The sequence below is a fragment of the Chiloscyllium plagiosum genome, unplaced genomic scaffold (genome assembly GCF_037043375.1).
Source record: "Chiloscyllium plagiosum isolate Xiang-an unplaced genomic scaffold, Cpla_swu_hap1 HiC_scaffold_22, whole genome shotgun sequence".
Taxonomy (NCBI): Eukaryota; Metazoa; Chordata; class Chondrichthyes; order Orectolobiformes; family Hemiscylliidae; genus Chiloscyllium; species Chiloscyllium plagiosum.
The window spans coordinates 3,000,991-3,022,364 of NW_028270160.1; the positions used below are offsets into that span (position 1 = coordinate 3,000,991).

At 41.1% G+C, this 21,374-nt stretch overlaps 1 protein-coding gene across 5 annotated transcripts in view; it reads right to left on the reverse strand.

The window, feature by feature from the left end:
• The window catches only part of add3a (adducin 3 (gamma) a), a 272,718-nt gene that overhangs the window by 38,194 nt on the left and 213,150 nt on the right, over positions 1 to 21,374 (reverse strand). For all 5 annotated transcript variants that reach the window (XM_043713108.2, XM_043713114.2, XM_043713107.2 and 2 more), the window contains 6 exons: positions 18,786 to 18,866; positions 16,101 to 16,250; positions 15,837 to 15,980; positions 13,495 to 13,593; positions 9,482 to 9,655; positions 131 to 388 (listed from right to left, as the gene is read on the reverse strand). In XM_043713108.2, the coding sequence (XP_043569043.2) occupies positions 131 to 388; positions 9,482 to 9,655; positions 13,495 to 13,593; positions 15,837 to 15,980; positions 16,101 to 16,250; positions 18,786 to 18,866 (906 nt within the window). The remainder of the gene's footprint in view (positions 1 to 130; positions 389 to 9,481; positions 9,656 to 13,494; positions 13,594 to 15,836; positions 15,981 to 16,100; positions 16,251 to 18,785; positions 18,867 to 21,374) is intronic.

The following is a 21,374-nucleotide window of genomic DNA, read 5'->3' on the forward strand; positions in this document are numbered from 1 at the left end:
ATCTATGATGAATCAACAACATTTTATTTCAATGCTATCAATTTATTGGTTCAAAAGAAAATGCTATTCTATAATACTTACGCCAAAGTATATATTTTTGAGTAATAGGTTTTTTATAATCAATACATACTGTGATTTTTGACCGAGGGCTGCAGTCGCCTGTTGGAGACTCTTCTGGGACATTGACCTTTGTGTACGTGTTTGGAGTGTTCAGCCATCTCGTCTTTTCACGCTGCTGTTTCTGCGCCAGGAATTTGAGGGGAGAGCATTGCACAGCATCATCTTCAAAGGAGAATGCTGTGACAGTTGCAGGGATTTCCACCTCACTCTTGTGTCGTAGCTTCTCTCTCAGAATAGGGTGCCTGTAAGTGTAGCCAGTTCTGTAGCCCTGTGGAGAGAAAATAATAAGTGCAATAACCTCATTGAAAGCTTGAGTTAAATTTGAATGTTTCAGTCATGATTGCTACCTCAACTAGTTGGACTGTTATTGTCAGGGAGTTGGTCTCCTCCTAATTTACAGGAAAATACAAGAGACAAATTTTAACTCAATAACAATGATTCTGATTTATCCAATTAATTGAATAGAAATGAAGATCGGACATGAACATGCAATCATACAGAATAGGTAATCATGTTTGTATTTCTTGAATTTACTCATGAAATAAATAAATTGTATTTATACTTAGGCCAGCCTGGGTTACTCAGCTATTTCTCTTCTTAGAATGTGTAGAGATCAAAGATATGGTTTGTTATATAACTGATGTATATTTACGAAAATAAAGAAATAATGCTAAAATGCTTTTAGGTTCACCCCAAAATACATTGCGGTAATGCATTTCTTTTGACGTTTAGACTAATGCTTCGCAATCTGTGTTCAGAGACCTTCTGGGGTACTGGGAATAGTTTAGCAGATTCTGGAGATAGGCTTGGTTTAAGCAAAGAGTAGAGTGGGCTGGTAGTTTAGAAGGGGAATATGCATGGCAGGCTGCTGAAGGACAGGAAAATTGACTATTAAAACAGTAGTTATCAAAGCTTGTGGTGGCCACCACGTAACTTTTAAGGAGAAAGTGAGGACTGCAGATGCTGGGGATCAGCGTTGAAGATTGTGGTGCTGGAAAAGCACAGCCAGTCGGGCAGCATCTGAGAAGCAGGAGAGTTGACGTTTTGGGCATTCCTCATGAAGGGCTTATGCCCAAAACGTCGACTCTCCTGCTCCTCAGATGCTGACTGACCGGCTGTGCTTTTCCAGCACCACAGTCTTCGACCAGGTAACTTTAGTCTTGTTTGAGTGATTTTGTTTTTCAAACAAACATTCAACGACTAGATATTAAGTGCCCAAGTATTAAATGTATCAGAGACTATTAAAATGTAGTTGGGTTAGGGGTGATGTTTATGAACTCTAATCCATTCGAAAATGAATCCTTTGATGAAAATGGGTTGATGTTTTTCGTACTTGAACATAAGAAGCAATTTGCATACAGAAAATTCCTGAAGTCAGTGACAATAATATGCAATTTGCGTATCTAAAAATCATGTTGTTGATGTCTAAGGGTCTGTCGAGCTCTGTTCAGCACTAGTGGACTAATTAGATACCATAAAACATTACTGCAGTCTTCAAGAGTACAATTTTTGTTCCATCTGATACAAGTGATCTGGAGTAAGGTCCTGAGTGTTTCTCCGAATATATGCCATGAAAATAATTTAAGAGAAGTGATTTTAACAAAAAAAAATCATTCACAGGATGAGGCCAACATTTATTTAGTCACATGTAGGCCAGAACAGGCAAGGATGAAAGTTTCCTTCCCTCAAGGACATTAGTCAACCAGATGGGTTTTTCCAAGAGTCAACAATGGTTTCATGATCATCAGACTCCTCATTCCAGATTTTTATTGAATTCAAATTCTATCACCTGCTGTGGCAGATTTGAACCCGGGTCCCCAGAATATTACCTGGGTCTCTGGATTAACAGTCCAGCGATAATTCCACTTGGCCATTGCCTTCCTCAGATTGCTACACAAGACTCAAAATACATAGTGAGCCCCTGCCCAGAAATCTCAACTCTCCCAGCAAAATTCAATCTTGGGCGATCAGAGAAAAGTCACCCCATGATTAGAATGGCAGGGAAAAGGTGAGAAGCTACTCTTCCTATCATAGGCTGGTGTTCTCCTGTACTTCCTGCTGGTAGCTTTACTAGGGCACGCTGAGATTGTAAGGGGATTGGGTGGTGATGGCAACTCACGAGAGGGGAGGCTACAAGGTGGCCAGAGGGAGAGGAGGTTTCAAAGAAGAAAGAACAGATTCAATACAGTCCATGACAGAACCCTCACCTAATTACAAGCTAGGAAAACCTGACTTTACCGAGTTAAAAAATCACTTGCAAATGAACGAATGAATTAATTTAAGGCCACATATGTCCAGAAGACTGTAGGGGACCCTATTGTAATAAATATTGTCAATTATTAAGTTTAATTATGAGACCAAGATCTGAAATTAAGTGGCATGTAGAACTGGCCTGGTTAAAACACTCCAACTTTTGTGAATATTCAATCGTAATGCACAAACTGTGACCTTATCGGTTTGCAGAAAGTGTGTCCACAGTGTGTTCAAAGTACATGTCAGTTGCTTTGAAAAAAAGCTCTGAACTTAACCTGTTGTTTTCAGCCAACTTAAGTCTGTGGTATCTTGGAAATTAATGCTTTCCTTGTGTGTGGTGACATAAAATTTAATGGGGTTGATAATTAAGGACATTGTTTCTGTTTCTATACAAGTTGAAATTCTATACGTCAACACAAATGCAGAAAGCAATATTACTAACATGACTACATCAACTAATAAGGAAGTGAGAATGAGAAAAGCTGTCCTGAAAATCAAACTGTAATCCTCAAGTGAAACCCTCAACCAAGCTAATAACTGTGGCCTCCAGGAGATAGAATACAAAGGATAGAATAGCTTATGCTGGGGATAAGCTTGCTGATGTCAGAAAGATGGAACGACATTTGATAGGGACAGTACAGAAAAGATAGAATGGTGGTGTGCTGGTGGGACAGGATGAGCAAATGTTTAATTAAAGAGAAGGAAGGGGTCTCGAACGAGATAACATTTTTAAGTATACTACTGTGAAGACAAATGTTTGCACCTCTGTCCTGTTAATGAGATAATTAACTAGTTAATCTCTTTTGGGTGGTATTGGTTAATGTATGATTGTTGGCCAATTTTGAACTCAGAAAAGGGTAAGTGTACTGAAGTAGTATCACTAATAGAGTGTTCACATGATTCTCCAAACATGGTAACAAGGCGATTTAATAACAGTATCCTCTCCCAAGGTAATATGACTTAATTCAAAAACAGCTCCTGTGAGCTGCAGCTGTGGCTTACATGCCTGACACCAAATTCTCAAGGCAATTGCTCTGCTTGGAGCTCTTCAGGGATGTCCACAGAGCACCCCTGAAGAGAACGAACATACTTGCCAATTCATAGGATGCTGTAGTAGTGACTGATCAAATTTGAGAAGACATGTCAGAGGGCACCAAGTACATCGAGAGACAAAGTCATTGGACTGTATACAAATCTCCAAACAACTTACACATCCAACATTTCAAGCATTACCTTCCTCATCTGTGCCAGAGTTTGCAGACCATGCATTGAACTTAGCAGCTGTTTCAAAGCCCATCAAACCAGAGCAGCAGCAAATCAACTTTGATCTCAATAAGCTGCCTAATGAGAAGGTGAGATATCATGTCCATTCCTTTAGAGTCAGAATTCTATTTGTCAGCATTATGGTTCAGTCTTCTTCACAAGGGTTGCAGTAATTCAAGAGAGCAGCTCACCACCACCTTCAAGGGCAAATAGGGATGGGCAATAAATGCTGCTATCTATGAATAACTCAAGGTTAGAAGTGCCATCAAATTGAAACAAAAAGCACACAAAATCTTCACAAGATTAGTGGCAGGCCAGAAGTTTGAGAGTTTCAAAATTTTTTCCTTAGACCATAAGGCATGGGAGCAGAAGTTGGCCATTCAGCCCATTGAGACTACTACACCCTTCAATGAGATCATATGAATGAGTAATAAAATAAAAAGAATGAACCTGGAATGTGAGAAAACTAGCAACAAATATAAAAACAGAGTGAAAACTTGTACAAGGATAAAAAAAGCTAAAATAAACATTGGTCCCTTAGAGGATGAGATTAGGGAATTAGTAATGAGAAACCAGGAAATAGCAGAAGCTTTAAACAATTATTTTGTAACTACCTTCACAATGGTTGATACAAAAAAAAACCACAGGAACAGTGCAAAATCAAGAGGTACTGTGATGAAGGCAAAATAATCATGAACGCTACAGAAATGAAATGGGAGTACAAACAGATTTAAAGGCTGACAAATCCCCTGGACTTGTTGGCAGTGCTTCCCAAACCTTCTCCTTTTATGAACCCATTTTGAGGCTTCGAAATTGTTGTGACCCCTTGGTGAGCAGTGGCTGAAGGGCGACATTGATTCAGTGGTTAGCACTGCTGCCTCACAGTACCAGGGATCTGGGTTCGATTCCAGCCTCAGGCAACTGTCAGTGTGGAGTCTGCACATTCTCTCAGTGTCTGAGAGAGTTTCCTCTGGGTGCTCCAGTTTCCTCCCACAAACCAAAGAGGTGTAGGTTAGGTGAATTGCCCATAGTGTACTGAGATGTGTAGGTTAGGTGCATTAGTCAGGAGCAAACGTAGAGTAATAAGGGAATGGGTCTGGGTGGGTTACTCTTCAGAGGGTCAGTGTGGACTTACTAGGCTGAAGAGCCGGTTTCCACATTGTAGGGATTCTATCATATAGTGGCGGGCAAGGGAGTTCATTGATGTTGAGGAGCTCACAAACTCAAGATTTCAGCTCACAATCTCACTTCAGCAAACCCTATGCTTGGGTCTTAAAATAAATTAATGGCTGCAGAGATTGTAGATATATTTACTTGTAATCTTCCAAAATTTTCTAGACTCTGGGAAGGCCCCGCTGGTTTGGAAAGCTATAAAAGGTAACACCACTTCAACAAAGGATGGAGAAAGACAGTGTTCTGAGGGATCTGACTGAAAAAAATGTTTGAGCAGATTGGGTCGATACTCATTGAATTTAGAAAAATGAGATGACCTTTATGGAAGATATAAAATTCTGAAAGGGCTTGGTGCGGTAGATACTAAGAGGATATTTCTTCCCATGGGGAGTCTAGAACCAACTAGTACACTTTAAAATGAAGGGGCTTCCCATTCAAGTTGGAGATAATGGATTTCTTCTGAGTGTCCATAGTTTTTGGAAATTTTCCTAATCAACCTGTTCCTAGATTTTACATAGGGATATGAACCCAGGTCTCTTGACTGTAAAAGGGAGGGACACCACCACTGTGCCACAAGAAGCCCTTGTTAGGATTTGGAATGATCTTCTCTAATGGGCTGTGGAGGTTGGGCCATTGAGTATATTCAAGGCTGATTCAGAGAAGTTTTTGATCAATAGGGCAGATCAGAAAATAGCTGAACTGCGCATGGCCTAAAATCTATAATCTCATAGAATGGTCAAGTATGCTCAAGGGCTGGTCTACGCCTGGTCCCTATTTTTTACCTCCTTTACCACAGTTTTGATTATTTTTAATCAACCTGTTAAGAGTTGTAGAGTCTTAGCAAGACGACAGGCCCTTTGGCCCAAACTGGTCCATGCTGACCAAAATGTCCATCCATGCTAATCCCATTTCCCTGCACTTGGCCCATATCCTTCTAAGAAGAGAAAATGAGGTCTGCAGATGCTGGAGATCAGAGATGGAAATGTGTTGCTGGAGAAGCGCAGCAGGTCAGGCAGCATCTAGGGAACAGGAGAATCGCGTTTCGGGCATTAGCCCTTCTTCAGGAGGCTAATGCCCGAAACGTCGATTCTCCTGTTTCCTAGATGCTGCCTGACCTGCTGCGCTTCTCCAGCAACACATTTCCATCCCATATCCTTCTAATCCTTTCTTATCCACATATTTATCCAAATGCCTTTTAAATGTTTAATATACCTGCCTCAACCACTTCCGCTGGCAGGTCATTTCACATGTGACCACCCTGTGTGTAAAAAACATTGCCCCTCAGACTTCCTTTTATTTTTTCCCCACTAACCCTCTATTCCCCAACCCGGAGAAAAAGACAGAACGCATTTACCCTATCCATGCCTCTCATGATCTTATACATCTCTATAAGAAGGTCCCCCCTCAGTCTCCTATGGTCTAAAAAAGGTCTTGGCTTGTCCATTCTCTCCCTATAACTCAGACTACGGAGTCCTGGCAACATCTTTGTAAATTTCTTCTGCATTCTTTCCAGTTTAATCACACCCTTTCTTTAACAAGGTGACCAAAACTGAACACAGTACTCCACGTGCAGCATCACCAATGTCCTGTATAATTGCAAAGTAACTTCCCAACTTCTGTATTCTATGCCCCAACTGATGAAGGCCAGTGTGTCTTTACTGCCATGTCTACCTGTGACGCCACTTTCAGGGAGCTGTGCACCTGAATTCCAAGGTCCCTCTGTTCCAGTACACTCCCTAAAGCCCTACCAGTCACCATGAAACTCCTACCTTGATTTAACTTTTCAAAATGCAAGACCTCACATTTATGTATATTAAACTTCATTTGATCACTTTCCCAGCTGATCAATGCCCTGTTGTAGTTTCTGATAACCTTCCTCACTATCCATGATACCGCCTATTTTTAGTGTCATGTGTGAACTTACTAATCATGCTTTATACATTCTCATCCAAATCATTGATATAGATAACAAACAAAGAAACAAACAAACAATGATGAGTCCAGCACTGACCTGAGGCACTCCACTAGTCACAGGCCTCCAGTCGACAAGCATCCTTCCACTATTACACTCTTCTCCCTACAATTTTGTATCCAATTTGCCAGCTCACCTTAGATTCCATTCGATCTAACCTTTCAGAGCAACCTAACATGTAGAACCTTTTCAAAGGCCTTACTGAAATCCATATAGACAACGTCCATCACCTTGCCCTTGTCAACCTTCCTGGTGACTTTATCAAAGAACTCTAACAAATTTGTGAGGCATGATCGCCCACTCACCAAGACATGCTGACTACTCCTGATCAAACCCTGTCTTTCTAAACCAATGTCTTTTGTTTCCCTCAGAATCTTCTCAAGTAACTTACCCACCACAGATGTTAGGCTTACTGGTCTATAGATCTCAGGCTTTTCTTTGCAGCCCTTCTTGAAAAATGGCACAATATTCGCTACCCTCCAGTCTTCCGGGACCTTACTCATGGCTAATAATGATGCAAAAATATCAGCCAGTGTGCATGCAATTACTTCTCTAGCTTCTTGCAGTGTTCTTGGATATATCTGGTCAGGACCTAAGACTTTCATACATTCTAATTCATCCAACACCTCCTGCTCTACTGTGATATGGACTGTCCCCAAGATATCACCACTAACTTCCCAAGTTTTCATGGCTTTCTCCATGGTAAATACAGAGGGGAAATATTCATTGAGAACCTCGCCCATCTCCTGCGGTTCTACACATATATGTCCACTTTGGTCCTTGAGGGGCCCTATTCTCTCTCTCTAGTCATTCTTTTTCCTTTGATATACTTAAAATACCTCTTTGGAATGTACAGCATGGAAACAGACCCTTCAGTCCAACTTGTTCAAGTCTACGCAAAATCCCAACCTAATCTAGTCCCATTTGCCAGCACTTGGCCCATATCCCTCTAATCCCTGCCTATTCATATACTCATCCAGATGCTTTTTTAAATGCTGTAATTGTACCAACCTCCACCACTTCCTCTGGCAACTCATTGCACTACCCTCTGTGTGAAAAAGTTGCCCCTCAGGTCCCTTTTATGTCTTTCCCCTCTCACCATAAATGTATGCTCTCTAGTTCTGGACCCTCCCACCCCAGGGAAAAGACCTTGTCTATTTACCCTATCTTAATCTTCTCAGCCAAGACTATCCTGTGCCCCCATTTCGCCCGCCTCATTTCCTTCTTCAGTAAACTCCTGTATTCCCTGCATACCTCCAGGAATTCCCTTGATCCCAGCTGCCTTTACCTGAGCCACACCTCTTCTTTTCTTATTAAAGCCTCAATATCTCATCATCCAGGGTTCCCTATTCCTGCCAACCTTGCCCTTCACCCTCTCAGAAACAAAGACCTTGAACACTAGCTATGTCACTTTTAAAGGCCTCTCACTTCCCAGATGTCCCTATAACTGTAAACAAACTACTCCAATCGACCCCTGCAAGCTGCTGTCTAATTCCATCAAACCTCGCTCCAATTTAGAACTTGAACTATAATTATTTTAAAATTAATGGAATTCTGGTCATGAATCCCAAAGTACGCACCCACTGTCACCTCCATCACCTGTCCTGCTCTATTTCCCAAGAATTATGTCCCTTCCTGAGTAGGGCCCTCTACATACAGCTTGAGGAAACCTTAAATTCCATCCCATCCAAGTCCTTAACGCTCTGACAGTCCCAGTATACATTAGGAAAATTAAAATCCCCGACTATGACAACCCTATTGATCCTGCAAGTCTACCCAGTTTCTCTGCATTTGTTCCTCTAATTCCTATTGACTATCTGGGGGCCCAAAGTACAATCCCAATAACGTCACCATCCCTTCTTATTTCGTAGCTCCACCCACAAAGTCTCACTGGATAATCAGTTATTTCATCTCTGATTACTGGTGTGATACTCTCCTTGATCAAAGGTGCAACATCCCCTCCCCTCCTTCCATTAAATCTGTCCTCCTTAAAACATCTGTACCCTGGCACATTAAGCTGCCAGTCATGTTCAGATAGGTTATGACACACCTTCACGGCAGATGGTACTTGAACCCGGACCTTCTGGCTCAGAGGTTGGAAGACTATCACTGCAAAAGTCCTTTGAAACCATAGTTTTTGTCTGTATCTATTTATATGTAAGGAGTTAAAGCAAATGCACACTAACTGCATACAATTAAATAAAATCATAAAATTAACAAGTGGTACACTGGGAAAACATGCCTGCACTTCAAAGAATGTCAATGGTTCTTTTATAGCTATTTGAACTTGTATGTGAGGAATGCAGGTTCAGCCATGATCTTATTGAGTGCAGAGCAGGCTCAAGGGACCTACCTTTGTTCCTATTTCTTATGGTTTAATATCTAATCCAAAAGATGGAATCTCAACACTGCAGAACCCCTTCATTTCTGCACGGAAATGGCTGACCAGATAATGCTGACAAGTCCTGGAGTGGGGCTGAAACCCAAAATCTCCTCACTCGGGGACAAGGAGTATCATCGCTATATCAAGGCTGAAGTCTTTCCTTGTAAATTAAATCCTACAAGATGTAAATGGTTTGGAATCTCAATTCAAAAGTAAAGCTTTACTCACTAGCACTCTGTTATCTGTAGTAGAGTACTGTTATGTGAGGCTTGGAGAGGTTTGAAAGCAAAAAATCAGGATCCTGAAAATATACACACCAAATTGTCCAACATTCTCATCATAGCTTCAAATTCCTGTTCTCCAACTCTCCACTTCTGTGCGACTCCCATATTAACTCCATCAATGGCCACCTTGTGAGTGTAAGGCTTGAATTTTTCCAAATCCAGTAGCAGCAAGTTATCCACACTACCTGCACTTGCCAGGGCTCTCACCTACAAATAAATCACTTTGTTAAAAGCACATAGATCACTTCCAGGTTTTAAAAGAATAATATGGATCAATAGAAGCAATATTTTGAAAATCATTCCAAAAAATATTTTCGCTGTACAAGTAGCATGTTGTAATTACACAGACATTTTGCAGCATTGTGCATGTGATGTGTTATATACACAGGAGAAAGTGAGGCTTGCAGATGCTGGACATCAGAGTCAAAAAATGTGGCGCTGGGAAAGCACAGCCAGGTAGGCAGCATCCAAGGAGCAGAAGAGTTGACATTTCGAGCATGTTCTCTTCATCAAGAATGTGGGGGTGGCCCAAGAGGGCTGAAAGGTAAATGGGAAAAGATGGGGTTTACCTCCCCCCACCCCCTTCCCATTTATCTTTCAGTCCCCTTGGGTCACCCCCACATTCCTGATGAAGGGCGTATGCTCGAAATGTCAACTCTTCTGCTCCTTGGATACTGCTTGACTGGCTGTGCTTTCCCAGCATCACACTTTGACTGTGTTATATATATATTCAACAATGTAATACAGCACCATTCATAGAATAAATATTCAATGCACATTTAAGTTCAACATATGTAGTGTTGCTTATTGAAAATGATTTGTAAATAATAATTTATAGAAATATAAAAATTGCAAAATGATTACTTACTCTAATAAGCTCTTTATTAATAGTTTTAAAATTAAATTCATACAACTGAACTCCTATCGAACTGAAAACATCTGAACCAATTTTACTGAAAAAGCACTTCAATGGATTGTGTCAAGTCTCGGCCAGTTATGACTAAGTACTATGAGTGGGTTGAATTTGAAGGAAAAACTCTTTCTACAGGGATTCACAAGTGATATAAACATTGACATTCGTACATTATTCCCTCTCTTACGTGGATTATTTAATGCATGCTCCCCTTTCTCATTTTCTACCTTTACAAAGATTTCCAAAAGTTTCATGATCAGACACATTGGTTTCATATACTCCAGCCTGGTGCAGCAATGATAGCAATTCCTTGTATTGTGAAAGGCATCCCTCTAAGCATGGCCAAGGGAGAAGACCATAACCGTCACAAACACATGCTTTCTTGCAACAGTTTCCAGTTTACAAAGTGATGAAACACATGTTTTCTGATAACAGTTGGAACAGCACAGTTATCAAAGACACGGTGAAAACATTGATTTTACCTAACTTTGAAAAGTGTAAACATTTAGGAAAAGAATTTCAGAGTTTAGACATGTGATCACTAAATGTGCTACTATTGACAGTGGAACATGCTGAATGAAATATAGGGCTAGATTTGTTTTAGAAGTGAGACAGGACTGTAAAGATACCTGTGAACAAGAATGAGTGTGGAAATGAGTGTAGGAATGACAAATGAGTGGTTGCAATTTACAATTATAAATATCTGTGTTAGATGGCTGAAATGGAAAGCAATGAATAGGGTGAACTTCGAGGTGACAAGAACTTTGGGATTTGAGATATCTAAATAATTGATGGCAGAGAAAGGAATGTGGAAATTGGACTTGCAATTTATATGATGAGAGGTTTGGAATTACCATTCAAACAGCTATCAAACTACATACCATTAGCTTCAAGATAAACAAGCAGTCATTGAAATGGTATAGAATTGAGGTATAGGTGCTGAGCATAGCTCACGAGATAGTAACCCAACCTGGCCAATTAGTGCCCCATCAATTCACTCTCCATCATCAGTAAAGCAATGGAAGGGGTCATCAGCAGTGCTGTTAAGCAGCACCTGCTCAGCAATAATCTGCTTAGTGACGCCCAGTTTGGGTTCTGCCAGGGCCACTCAGCTCCTGACTTCATTCCAGCCTTGGTTCAAACATGGACAAAGAGCAAAATTCTAGAGGTGAGGAGAGAGTGACAGCTCTTGACATCAAGGCTACATTCGACAGGGGTGGTGGCATTAAGGAGCCCGAGCAAAACTGAAATCAAGGGATATCAGGGGCAAAATCTCAGGTGGTTAGAGTCATACCTAACACTTGGAATCTGGTTATGGGAGGTCGGTCATCTCAGTTCCAGGACATCTCTGCAGGGGTTCCTCAGGGTCATGTCCTAGGTCCAACCATCTTCAGTTGTTTCATCAAAGACCTTCCCTCCATCATAAGGTCATAAGCAATCATGTTCACTATGACTGCACAATATTCAGCGCCATTCATGAATCCTCTGATACTGAAGCAGTCCATGTTCAAATGCAACGAGATCTGGACAATATCTGGGCTTGGGCTGACAAGTGGCAAGTAACATTCGCACCATGGAAATGCCAGGCAATGACCATCATCAATAAGAGACAATCTGTCGTCCCTTGACATTCAATAGTATTACCATCAATGAAGCCTCCACTATCAACATTCTGGGAAGGGGGGGGGGGGGGGGGGGGGGGGGTTAACCATTGACCAGAAACTCAACTGGCATATAAATACAGTGGTGATAAGAACAGGTCAAGGGCAAGGAATACTGTAGTGAGTAACTCACTTTCTCACTCCTGAAAGTGTATCAACCATCTACAAGGCACAAACCATGAGTGTGATGGAATATTCCCCACTTTCACTTCAAGCTTATAATTTTCACCCTATTCCCACCTTCATCTGGTCCAATGATTTGGTGGAAAACACAGCTGGTCTAATTAGTCAATTTGCGGATGACACCAAGATTGGAGGAGTTGCGGATAGTGAGGAGAATTGACAGAGGATACAACCGGATATCAATCAGTTAGAGGCACAGGCAGAAAAATTCAAAACTCCTCAGACACTGAAGTAATCCGTGCCCAAATGCAACATGATCTGGTCCCCTTGACATTCGATGGTAACTGAATCCTCCACTATCAACATCCTGGGAGTTATCATTGATGAGAAACTTAACAGGACTCATCACATGAACAGGTCAGAGGCTAGAAACACTGTGGCAAGTAACTCACCACCTGATTTCCAAAAGCCAGTCCACCACCCACATGGCACAAGTCAGGAGTGTGATGGAATACTACCCACTTGCCTGGATGGGGGCGGCTCCAACAACACTACAGAACTTGACAACATCCAGAACAGAGCAACCCACTTGATTGGCACCACATCCAAGAGCACCACTCTCTCCACCAGTGACGCTCAGTAGTGGCAGTGCGTACAAGATGCTCTGCAGAAATTCAAAGATCCTCAGCCAGCACCTTCCAAACACAAAACCACTTCCATCTAGAAGGACAAGTACAACAGATATATAGGAGCACCAGCACCTTCAAGTTCCCCTCCAAGCCACTCACCATCCTGAGTTGGAAATATATCACTGTCACTGGGTCAAAACCTGGAATTCTCTCCTTAAGGGCATTGTGGGTCAAGTGACAGCAGGTGGACTGCAGCAGTTCAAGAAGGCAGCTCACCACCACCTTCTGAAGGGCAACTAGGGATGGACAAACGCTGTCCAGCCAGTGATACCCACATACCACTAAAAAAAAGTAAAAAAAAAAATCAATGGAAACCAAAGTTTATTTTTGCCCTCTGTCTTTAGAAAGCTTAGGACAATACTTCTTCTGTGACCTTTGGTAAAAATATGGAACTATACACAGACCAGATATTGGAAAGTGAAATGTAATTGTGTATATATCCAAAATACTCTAAAAACAATACACAGTATGGGTTAATTAAAACATTTTAAAAGTTACCTATTCTGTTAAGATCAACTTTGATATGAAAAACATTTCTAAAACTTGATCATTACATTTAAAAGTAGGAACCAGATTTTCCAAGTGTAAAACAGGTTTGAATGCAATTGCTATTCATAATATAAATGATTGGCATCAGTTGTATATTATTTTTAATGTTACCTGGATTTCACAAGCCAACTGAACGGTGTAGATATAGTGAAAAGCTTCCTCTATGGTCTCACCAAGTGCCACTACACCATGGTTTCTCAGAACCAATACCTGAAAATAAAATCAAGATTAGATATGATAGAAAACAAATAAATATTTAAGCTTTGGTTTAAGTCAATGGCCAATTTAAATTTTTTTTTTCTATTTACTTTTGTTACAAAACTTTTTCTTTCCTTTCCCTTCTCTTTCTTCTCTCCTGAAGGTACTGAAGATGCAAAGCTTTGCCATTTATATCATCCAAGTAACTATTAGTGAGGAGGCTCGATAGCGAGGTTAGTGGAGCATCACAACTGAGACGATTATGTCATTAAATGAATCATACAGTATGAAGATTAGTTGGCCAAGTGATTAGATTAGATTAGATCCCCTACAGTGTGGAAACAGGCCTTTCGGCCCAACAAGTCCACACCGACCCTCTGAAGAGCAACCCATCCAGACCCATTCCTCTACATTTACCCCCTCACCTAACACAACGGGCAATTTAGCATGGCCAATTCACCTAACCTGTACATTTTGGACTGTGGGAGGAAACCGGAGCACCTGGAGGAAACCCATGCAGACACGGGGATAATGTGCAAGCTTCACACAGACAGTTGCCCGAGGCAGGAATTGAACCTGGGTCTCTGGTGCTGTGAGGCAGCAGTGCTAACCACTGTGCCACCTCCATGCATCATTGAAAGGTCCAAATTTGGTCCACATCCTAGCTTTTGTTACATAACCCTGCAAATTAATCCTCTGTTAGTTACTGTAGATGCAACAGAAAATCCAATTTCAGACTATAATTTTCCCACCTCCAAATCTTTTATTCTTATTTCGGTTATTCCTTTTGGACTGTAGCTATTCATCATTCTGCCATTCACATCTTCTCCAGACTCTACTTTCGTTTCTTTACTAGCTCCCATTACTACTTGATATAATCTGCAACATCAATTCTTTTTTCATTTAATTTCTTTCATCATCCACTCTGTCAAAGACTTTCCTTTTGTTCTTTTTGCCAAAAACTGATTGTACTTTTAGTATTTCTCAGCACTTGCGAAAGGTTATTGAAAAATTTCCTCTCTGCAGATGCTGCCTGACTTGCTGAGCATTTCCAGCAGTTATTATTTTTATTTCAGAATTCCAGCATCTGCAGATACTTTGCTTTTGAATTTCACAGTGATAACTTTTAAGTTTACTCTGCTAAGTTTTGTGAAGGTATTTAAACCCTTGTGATGACTGACCTTCAACCTCAATAATCTGATATAATGTCACAAGTAACTAGGTTGGATTTGTCCTGCTTTTTGTGGACAGGACAGACATGGGCAATTTTCCACATTACTGGGTAGATGCCAACTATGAATATACTGGAACAGCTTGGTGAGGGGCATGGGCAGTTTTAAAATTTTCAGTTCAAGTACTAGAATGCTGTCAAGGCCAATTGCCTTTGCAATGCTCAGCTCCCACATTATTGAGGGTGGGCATATTTATGGAGCCTCTACCAGTAGTTAGTTATTTGATCACCACCATTCATAACTGCATGTGGTAGGATTGCACAGTTTAAATCTTATCTTTGATTTTGGGATCAGCTCTTTCTACTGTATATTGCTTCTGCTGTTTGGCATGCAAGTTTTCCTGTGTCACAGCTTTACCAGCTAGGACCTCATTCTTAGGTAAGTCTCCCTGCATTCTACAGTGAGCTACACCTAGTCCCCAGTTTGCAAGTAGGTTAGATATTTGTTGGGAAATGAAGTTACAGATTGTGTTTGAATATGATGTTACTTTTCCAAAGGGCGCATAGCACTTCATAGATAAGCATTTTTGATTTGCTAGATCTGTTTGATACCTATCCCATTTAGCATGGAGCTAGTGTGATATGACATGATGGACAGTATCCTTGATGAGAAGGTGGGACTTCATCTCAAAGACTGTGTGATATGCACTCCTACCAATACTGTCATTGACAGACGCATCTCTAACAGGCAGACTGATAAGGAGAAGGTCAATTTGGATCACCTCGGCGGTTTCCTCACCATATGTGTCAGACCCAGTTTAGAAGTTACGTCCTTTATGCCTCCACCAATTCATTCAATATTATCGAACCACTCTTTGTGATGGAAATTGAGGTCCCCACCCAAAGTTTATTCTTTGTCTTTGCCACCCTCGATGCTCCTTCCAATTGATGTTTAAAAATTTGTTTTTAGTATGTAACACAACCAAGGTGGGAGAAATAGGAAGTTTGGGAGAGAAAGGGAAGGGATAAAGTAAAAAATGTAAATTTTCCACCTTGAACACTGTAATGACTATTGCAATCTTACCTTGCAAGCTGTACCTAAACACTTTTGGAGCTGAATTCGGTCACTCTCTTCATCGAGTGAACCCTGATAATCATAATATGCGACACTGCCTACAACCATAGCTTCCTGGGATATTGGCAGAATACCACACTTCATGGTAGAAACCTGTAAGTGACAGGGAATTGAGGTGGGATAAATAGGGGAATGAGAAATTTTCCTGAATTGCATGAAATAAATCCTCCAAAATTTAGAACACAAAAAAATGCAAAATAAATGGTCACTTACAGCAGCAGCTGCTGGTGTGTGTATATGTACAACACATCGAACATCAGGGCGTATTGCATAGATGGCAGCATGGGGACTGAATGATGCTTGGTCAATTCTCAAATTAGTGCTTCCCTGGTCCACGACTTCACCTAGTATGTTAACTTTCACCTATATGTAGAAGACATACATGAACAACACTGATTTTTCTGGACTTTTGGTTTTAGAAAGAGGTGAAGAAAATAACAAGCTAGCCTTGCTTTTATATTTTTCAAACTGCAAAACAATTCTTAAAAAGACATGACTAAATTTTTTTTGTTCCAGAATGTCAACTGCATTGTTTATTTTATAAACATATGGTCTTTCTACTACTGCTGCTGACAAGTTCTTACATGTAATGTTCATAAATGTTCAACCATGAAGTATACAGAAATACAGAGGTCAAAAGGTTCCAGACTTAATTTTCAAGTTCTATTGGATAACTAATCACAGCTTCAGTACCCCTGGTTGATAGGAAAAAGAAAGAATAAACCAGACACTGATTACTTTGCTGTGATTCTTGCTAAAAGGTTTACATTGGAAATGTGATCAAGTTCAACACAGATGTGCACTTGAAGCCAACAACTGTTTGTGGATTGACATCAGTCACATTTTTATGAAAAGAAGCCAGGAATACAACTTTTATTGGCATTTTCATTGACTTTAGGAACAGAAATTAAGCCATTCAGCCCATTCAATCTGCTCTGTCATTCAATCATAGCTTATAAGTTTCTCAATCCCATTCTGCTGCTTTCTCCCCATAAGCCTTGATACTCAAGGAAAAACCTCAATCTTAAATATACTCAATGGCCTGGCCTCCACAGCCTTCAGTGGCAAGGAATTCCATAGATTCATCACTTTCTTGCTGAAGGAGCTTCTCCTTATCTCTGTTCTAAAAGGTCTTCCTTTACTCTGAGGCTGTGTCCTTGGGTCCTCGTCTCTCCTCCCAATGGAAACAACTTCCCAACACCCACTCTGTCTAGGCCATTCAGTATTCTGTAAGCTTCAATTAGATCCACACTGGAAAAAGATAATGTTGTAGAGAAGAATACTGAGATACAGGCGACTAGACTAGACAAGATTGAGGTTCACAAGGAGGATGTGTTAGCAATTCTGGAAAGTGCAAAAATCAGTACATCCCCTGGGCCGGATGGGATTTATTCGAGAATTCTCTGGAAAGCCAGGGAGGAGACTGCAGATGCTTTGGCTTTGATCTTTAGATTGCCATTGTCTATAGGAATATAGTGCCAGAAGACTGGAGGATAGCAAATGTTGTCCCCTTGTTCAAGGAGGAGAGTAGAGAAAACCTTGGTAATTATAGACCAGTGAGCTTTACTTTGGTTGTGGGTAAAGTGTTTGAAAAGGTTATAAGAGATAGGATTTATAATAACCTAAAGAGGAAAAGGTTGATTAGTGATAGTCAACACTGTTTTGTGAAGGGTAGGCTGTGCCTCACAAACCTTATTGAGTTCTTTGAGATGGTGACCAAACAGGTGGATGAGGGTAAAGTAGTTGTTGTGGTACAAATGGATTTCAGTAAGGCATTTGATAAGATTCCCCAAGGTAGGCTATTGCACAAAATACACGGGATTGAGGCTGACTTAGTGGTTTGAATCAGAAATTGGCTAGCTGAAAGAAGGTAGACGGTGGTGGCTGATAGGAAATGTTCATCTTGGAATTCAGTTGCTAGTGGTGTAGCACCACTGATGTTTGTCATTTTTATAAATGGCTTGGATGAGGGCATAGAAGGATGGGTTGGTAAATGTACGACTAAACGCGGAGTTGTGGACAGTGCAGAAGGATGTTGCAGGTTACAGAGGGACATAGATAAGCTTAGCGAGTTTTGAAAGCTGCAGAGTTGGGCCAAGAGGTGGCCTATCGGAAGAATGTTGTGAAACTTGAAAGGGTTCAGGAAAGATCTACAAGGATGTTGCCAGGGTTGGAGGATTTGAGCTCTAGAGAGAGGTTGAATAGGCTGGGGCTGTTTTCCCTGGAGTGTTGGAGGTTGAGGGGTGACCTTATAGAGGTTTATAAAATCATGAGAGGAATGGATAGGATAAATAGACAAGGTCTTTTCCCTGGGGTCGGGGTTTCGGGTGAGAGGGGAAAGATATAAAAGAGATCCAAGGGGCAACGTTTTCACGCAGAGGGTGGTACGTGTATGGAATGAGCTTCCAGAAGAAGTGGTGGAGGCTGGTACAATTGCAACATTTAAGAGGCATTTGGATGGGTATATGAATAGGAAGGGTTTGGAGGAATATGTGCCAGGTGCTGGCAGGTGGGACTAGATTGGGTTGGAATATCTGGTCGGCATGGACGAGTTGGATGGAAGGGTCTTTTTCCATGTTGTACATCTCTATGACTCTAGAACAATCGAGGTTTGTTCAATATATAATTTTACTTGCATGACACTGTAATATTTTGCTATAAATTCTGAGTCTTATGGTCCTGCTACACAACCACCTGAAGGAGGAGTAGCACTCCGAAAGCTAGTGCTTCCAAATAAATCTGTTGGACTATAACCTGGTGTTATGTGATTTGTAACTTTGTCCACCTTAGTGCAACACCGGCTCCTCCACATAGTAAAAATTCATACATTTCCAACTACTTATCACAGTAGAACCTTTGAAAAAGGAACAATTATATAAAAGATATGTGCAAACTTACAAGGTTGGAAGCAGTGGCTTCAGCATATGAGAGGCCCTTGGGAATAATGAGAAAATGTTCCTGTTCTTTGCTCACTCTGACCTAAGAGAAAGAAAATTAAGATTTCACAATATTTCATTTTAAATAAAATTTATTAATCACCAATGTAATATCACTGTACAGATAATTCTCCAAAGGTGTGTCATTGTACAAAGTAAGACTTTGTCCAGAATACACATAGTATAGACATTCGAACAGAAGCCGACCATTTGGCCCATTGAGTCCACTACGTCTTTCAATGAGATTATGTTTGATCTGATAATCCTCAATTCCTTTTTCCTGTCTTTTCCAGAAGACACTTGCTTCCCTTACTGATTAAAATCTATGTCACAGACTTTGAATACACCTATTGACTCAGCCTTGACAACCACCTGGCATAAAGAATTTTACAGATTAACTACTGTCTGACAGAAAGAAAAAATTCTCTTCATCTATCTTACTTAGAGTCAGAGAGTCATAGACATGTATAGCACAGAAGCAGACCCTTTGGTCCAACTTGTCCAAGCCGATCAGATATCCCAACCTAATCCAGTCCCATTTGCCAGCACTTGGCCCATATCCCACTAAACCTTTCCTATTCACATATCCAGATGCCTCTTAAATGTTGCAATTGTACCAGCCTCCACCACTTGCTCTGGTTGCCCCTTAGGTCTCTTTCATATCCTTCCCCTCTCACCCTAAACTTATGCCCCCCAGTTCTGGACTCCCCAACCCCAGGGAAAAGATTTTGTCTATTTATCCTATTCATGCCCCTCATCATTTTATAAACCTCTATAATGTCACCCCTCAGCCTTCGACGATCCAGGGAAAACAGACCCGGCTTATTCAGCCTTTCCCTATAGCTCAAATCCTTCAACCCTGGCAAAATCATTGTAAATCTTTTCTGAACCCTTTCAAGTTTCACAACATCCTTCCGATAGGAAGGAGACTAGAACTGCATGCAATATTCCAACAGTGGACTAATCAATGTCCTGAAAACCTGCAACATGACCTCCCAAGTCCTATACTCGATGCTCTGACCAATAAAGGAAAGCATACCAAACGCCTTCTTCACTATCCTATCTGCCTGTGACTCTACTTTCAAGGAGCTATGAACCTGCACTCCAAGGTCTCTTTGTTCAGCAGGACCTTACCATTAAGTCCTGCCCTGATTTGCTTTCCCAAAATGCAGCACCTCCCATTTATCAAAATTAAACTCATCTGTCATTTCTCAGCCCATTGGCCCATCTGATCAAGATCCCGTTGTAATCTGAGGTAATCTTCTTCGCTGTCCACTATACCTCCAATTTTGGTGTCATCTGCAAACTTACTAACTATATCTCCTATGTTCATATCCAAATCATTTATATAAATGACGAAAAGTAGTGGACCCATCACTGATCCTTGTGGCACTCCAGGGGTCACAGGGCTCCAGTCTGAAAAACAATTCTCCACCACCACCCTCTGTCTTCTACCTTCGAGCCAGTTCTGTATCCAAATGGCTAGTGCTCCCTGTATTCCATGAGATCTAACCTTTCCAAACAGACTCCCATGGGGAACCTCGGCAAACGCCTTACTGAAGTCCATATAGATCATGCCCACGTCTCTGCCCTCATCAATCCACTCTGTTACTTTTTCAAAAACTCAATCAAGTGTGTGAGACATGATTTCCCATGCACAAAGCCATGCTGACTATCCTGAATCAGTCCTTGCCTTTCTAACAACTTGCCCATCACAGACAGCAGGCACACCAGTCTTTCATTTCCTGGCTTGCCCTTTCTTAAATAATGGTAACACTTTGGCTAACCTCCCATCTTCTGGCACCTCACCTGTGACTATCGATGATACAAATATCTCAGCAAGTGGCCCAGCAATCATTTCTCTAGCTTCCCGCAAAGTTCTAGGGTACACCTGATCAGGTCCTGGGGATTTATCAACCTTTATGTACTTCCAGACATCCAGCACTTCCTCCTCTGTAATATGAACATTTTTCAAGATGTCACCATCTATTTCCCTACATTCTATATCTTCCATGTCCTTCTCCACAGTAAACACTGATGCAAAATACTCATTTAGTATCTCCCCCATGTCCTGCAGCTCCACACAAAGGCTGCCTTGCTGATCTTTGAAGGGCCTTATCTGCTCCCCAGGTACCCTTTTGTCCTTAATGTATTTGTAAAAACCCTTGGGATTCTCCTTAACCCTATTTGCCAAAGCTATCTCATGTCCCCTTTTCGCCCTCCTGATTTCTCACTTAAGTATACTCCTACAGCCTTTATACTCTTCTAAGGATTCACTCGATCTTTCCTGTCTATACCTGACATATGTTTCCTTTTTCTTAACCAAACCCTCAATTCTATAGTTATCCAGCATTCCCTACACCTATCAGCCCTTCCTTTCACCCTAACAGGAATATACTGTCTCTGGACCCTTGTGATCTCATTTCTGAAGGCTTCCCATTTTCCAGCTGTCCCTTTACTTGCGAATATCTGTACCCACAATCAGCTTTTAAAAGTTCTTGCCGAATACCATCAAAATTAGTCTTCCTCTAATGTAGAACTTCAAATGTTA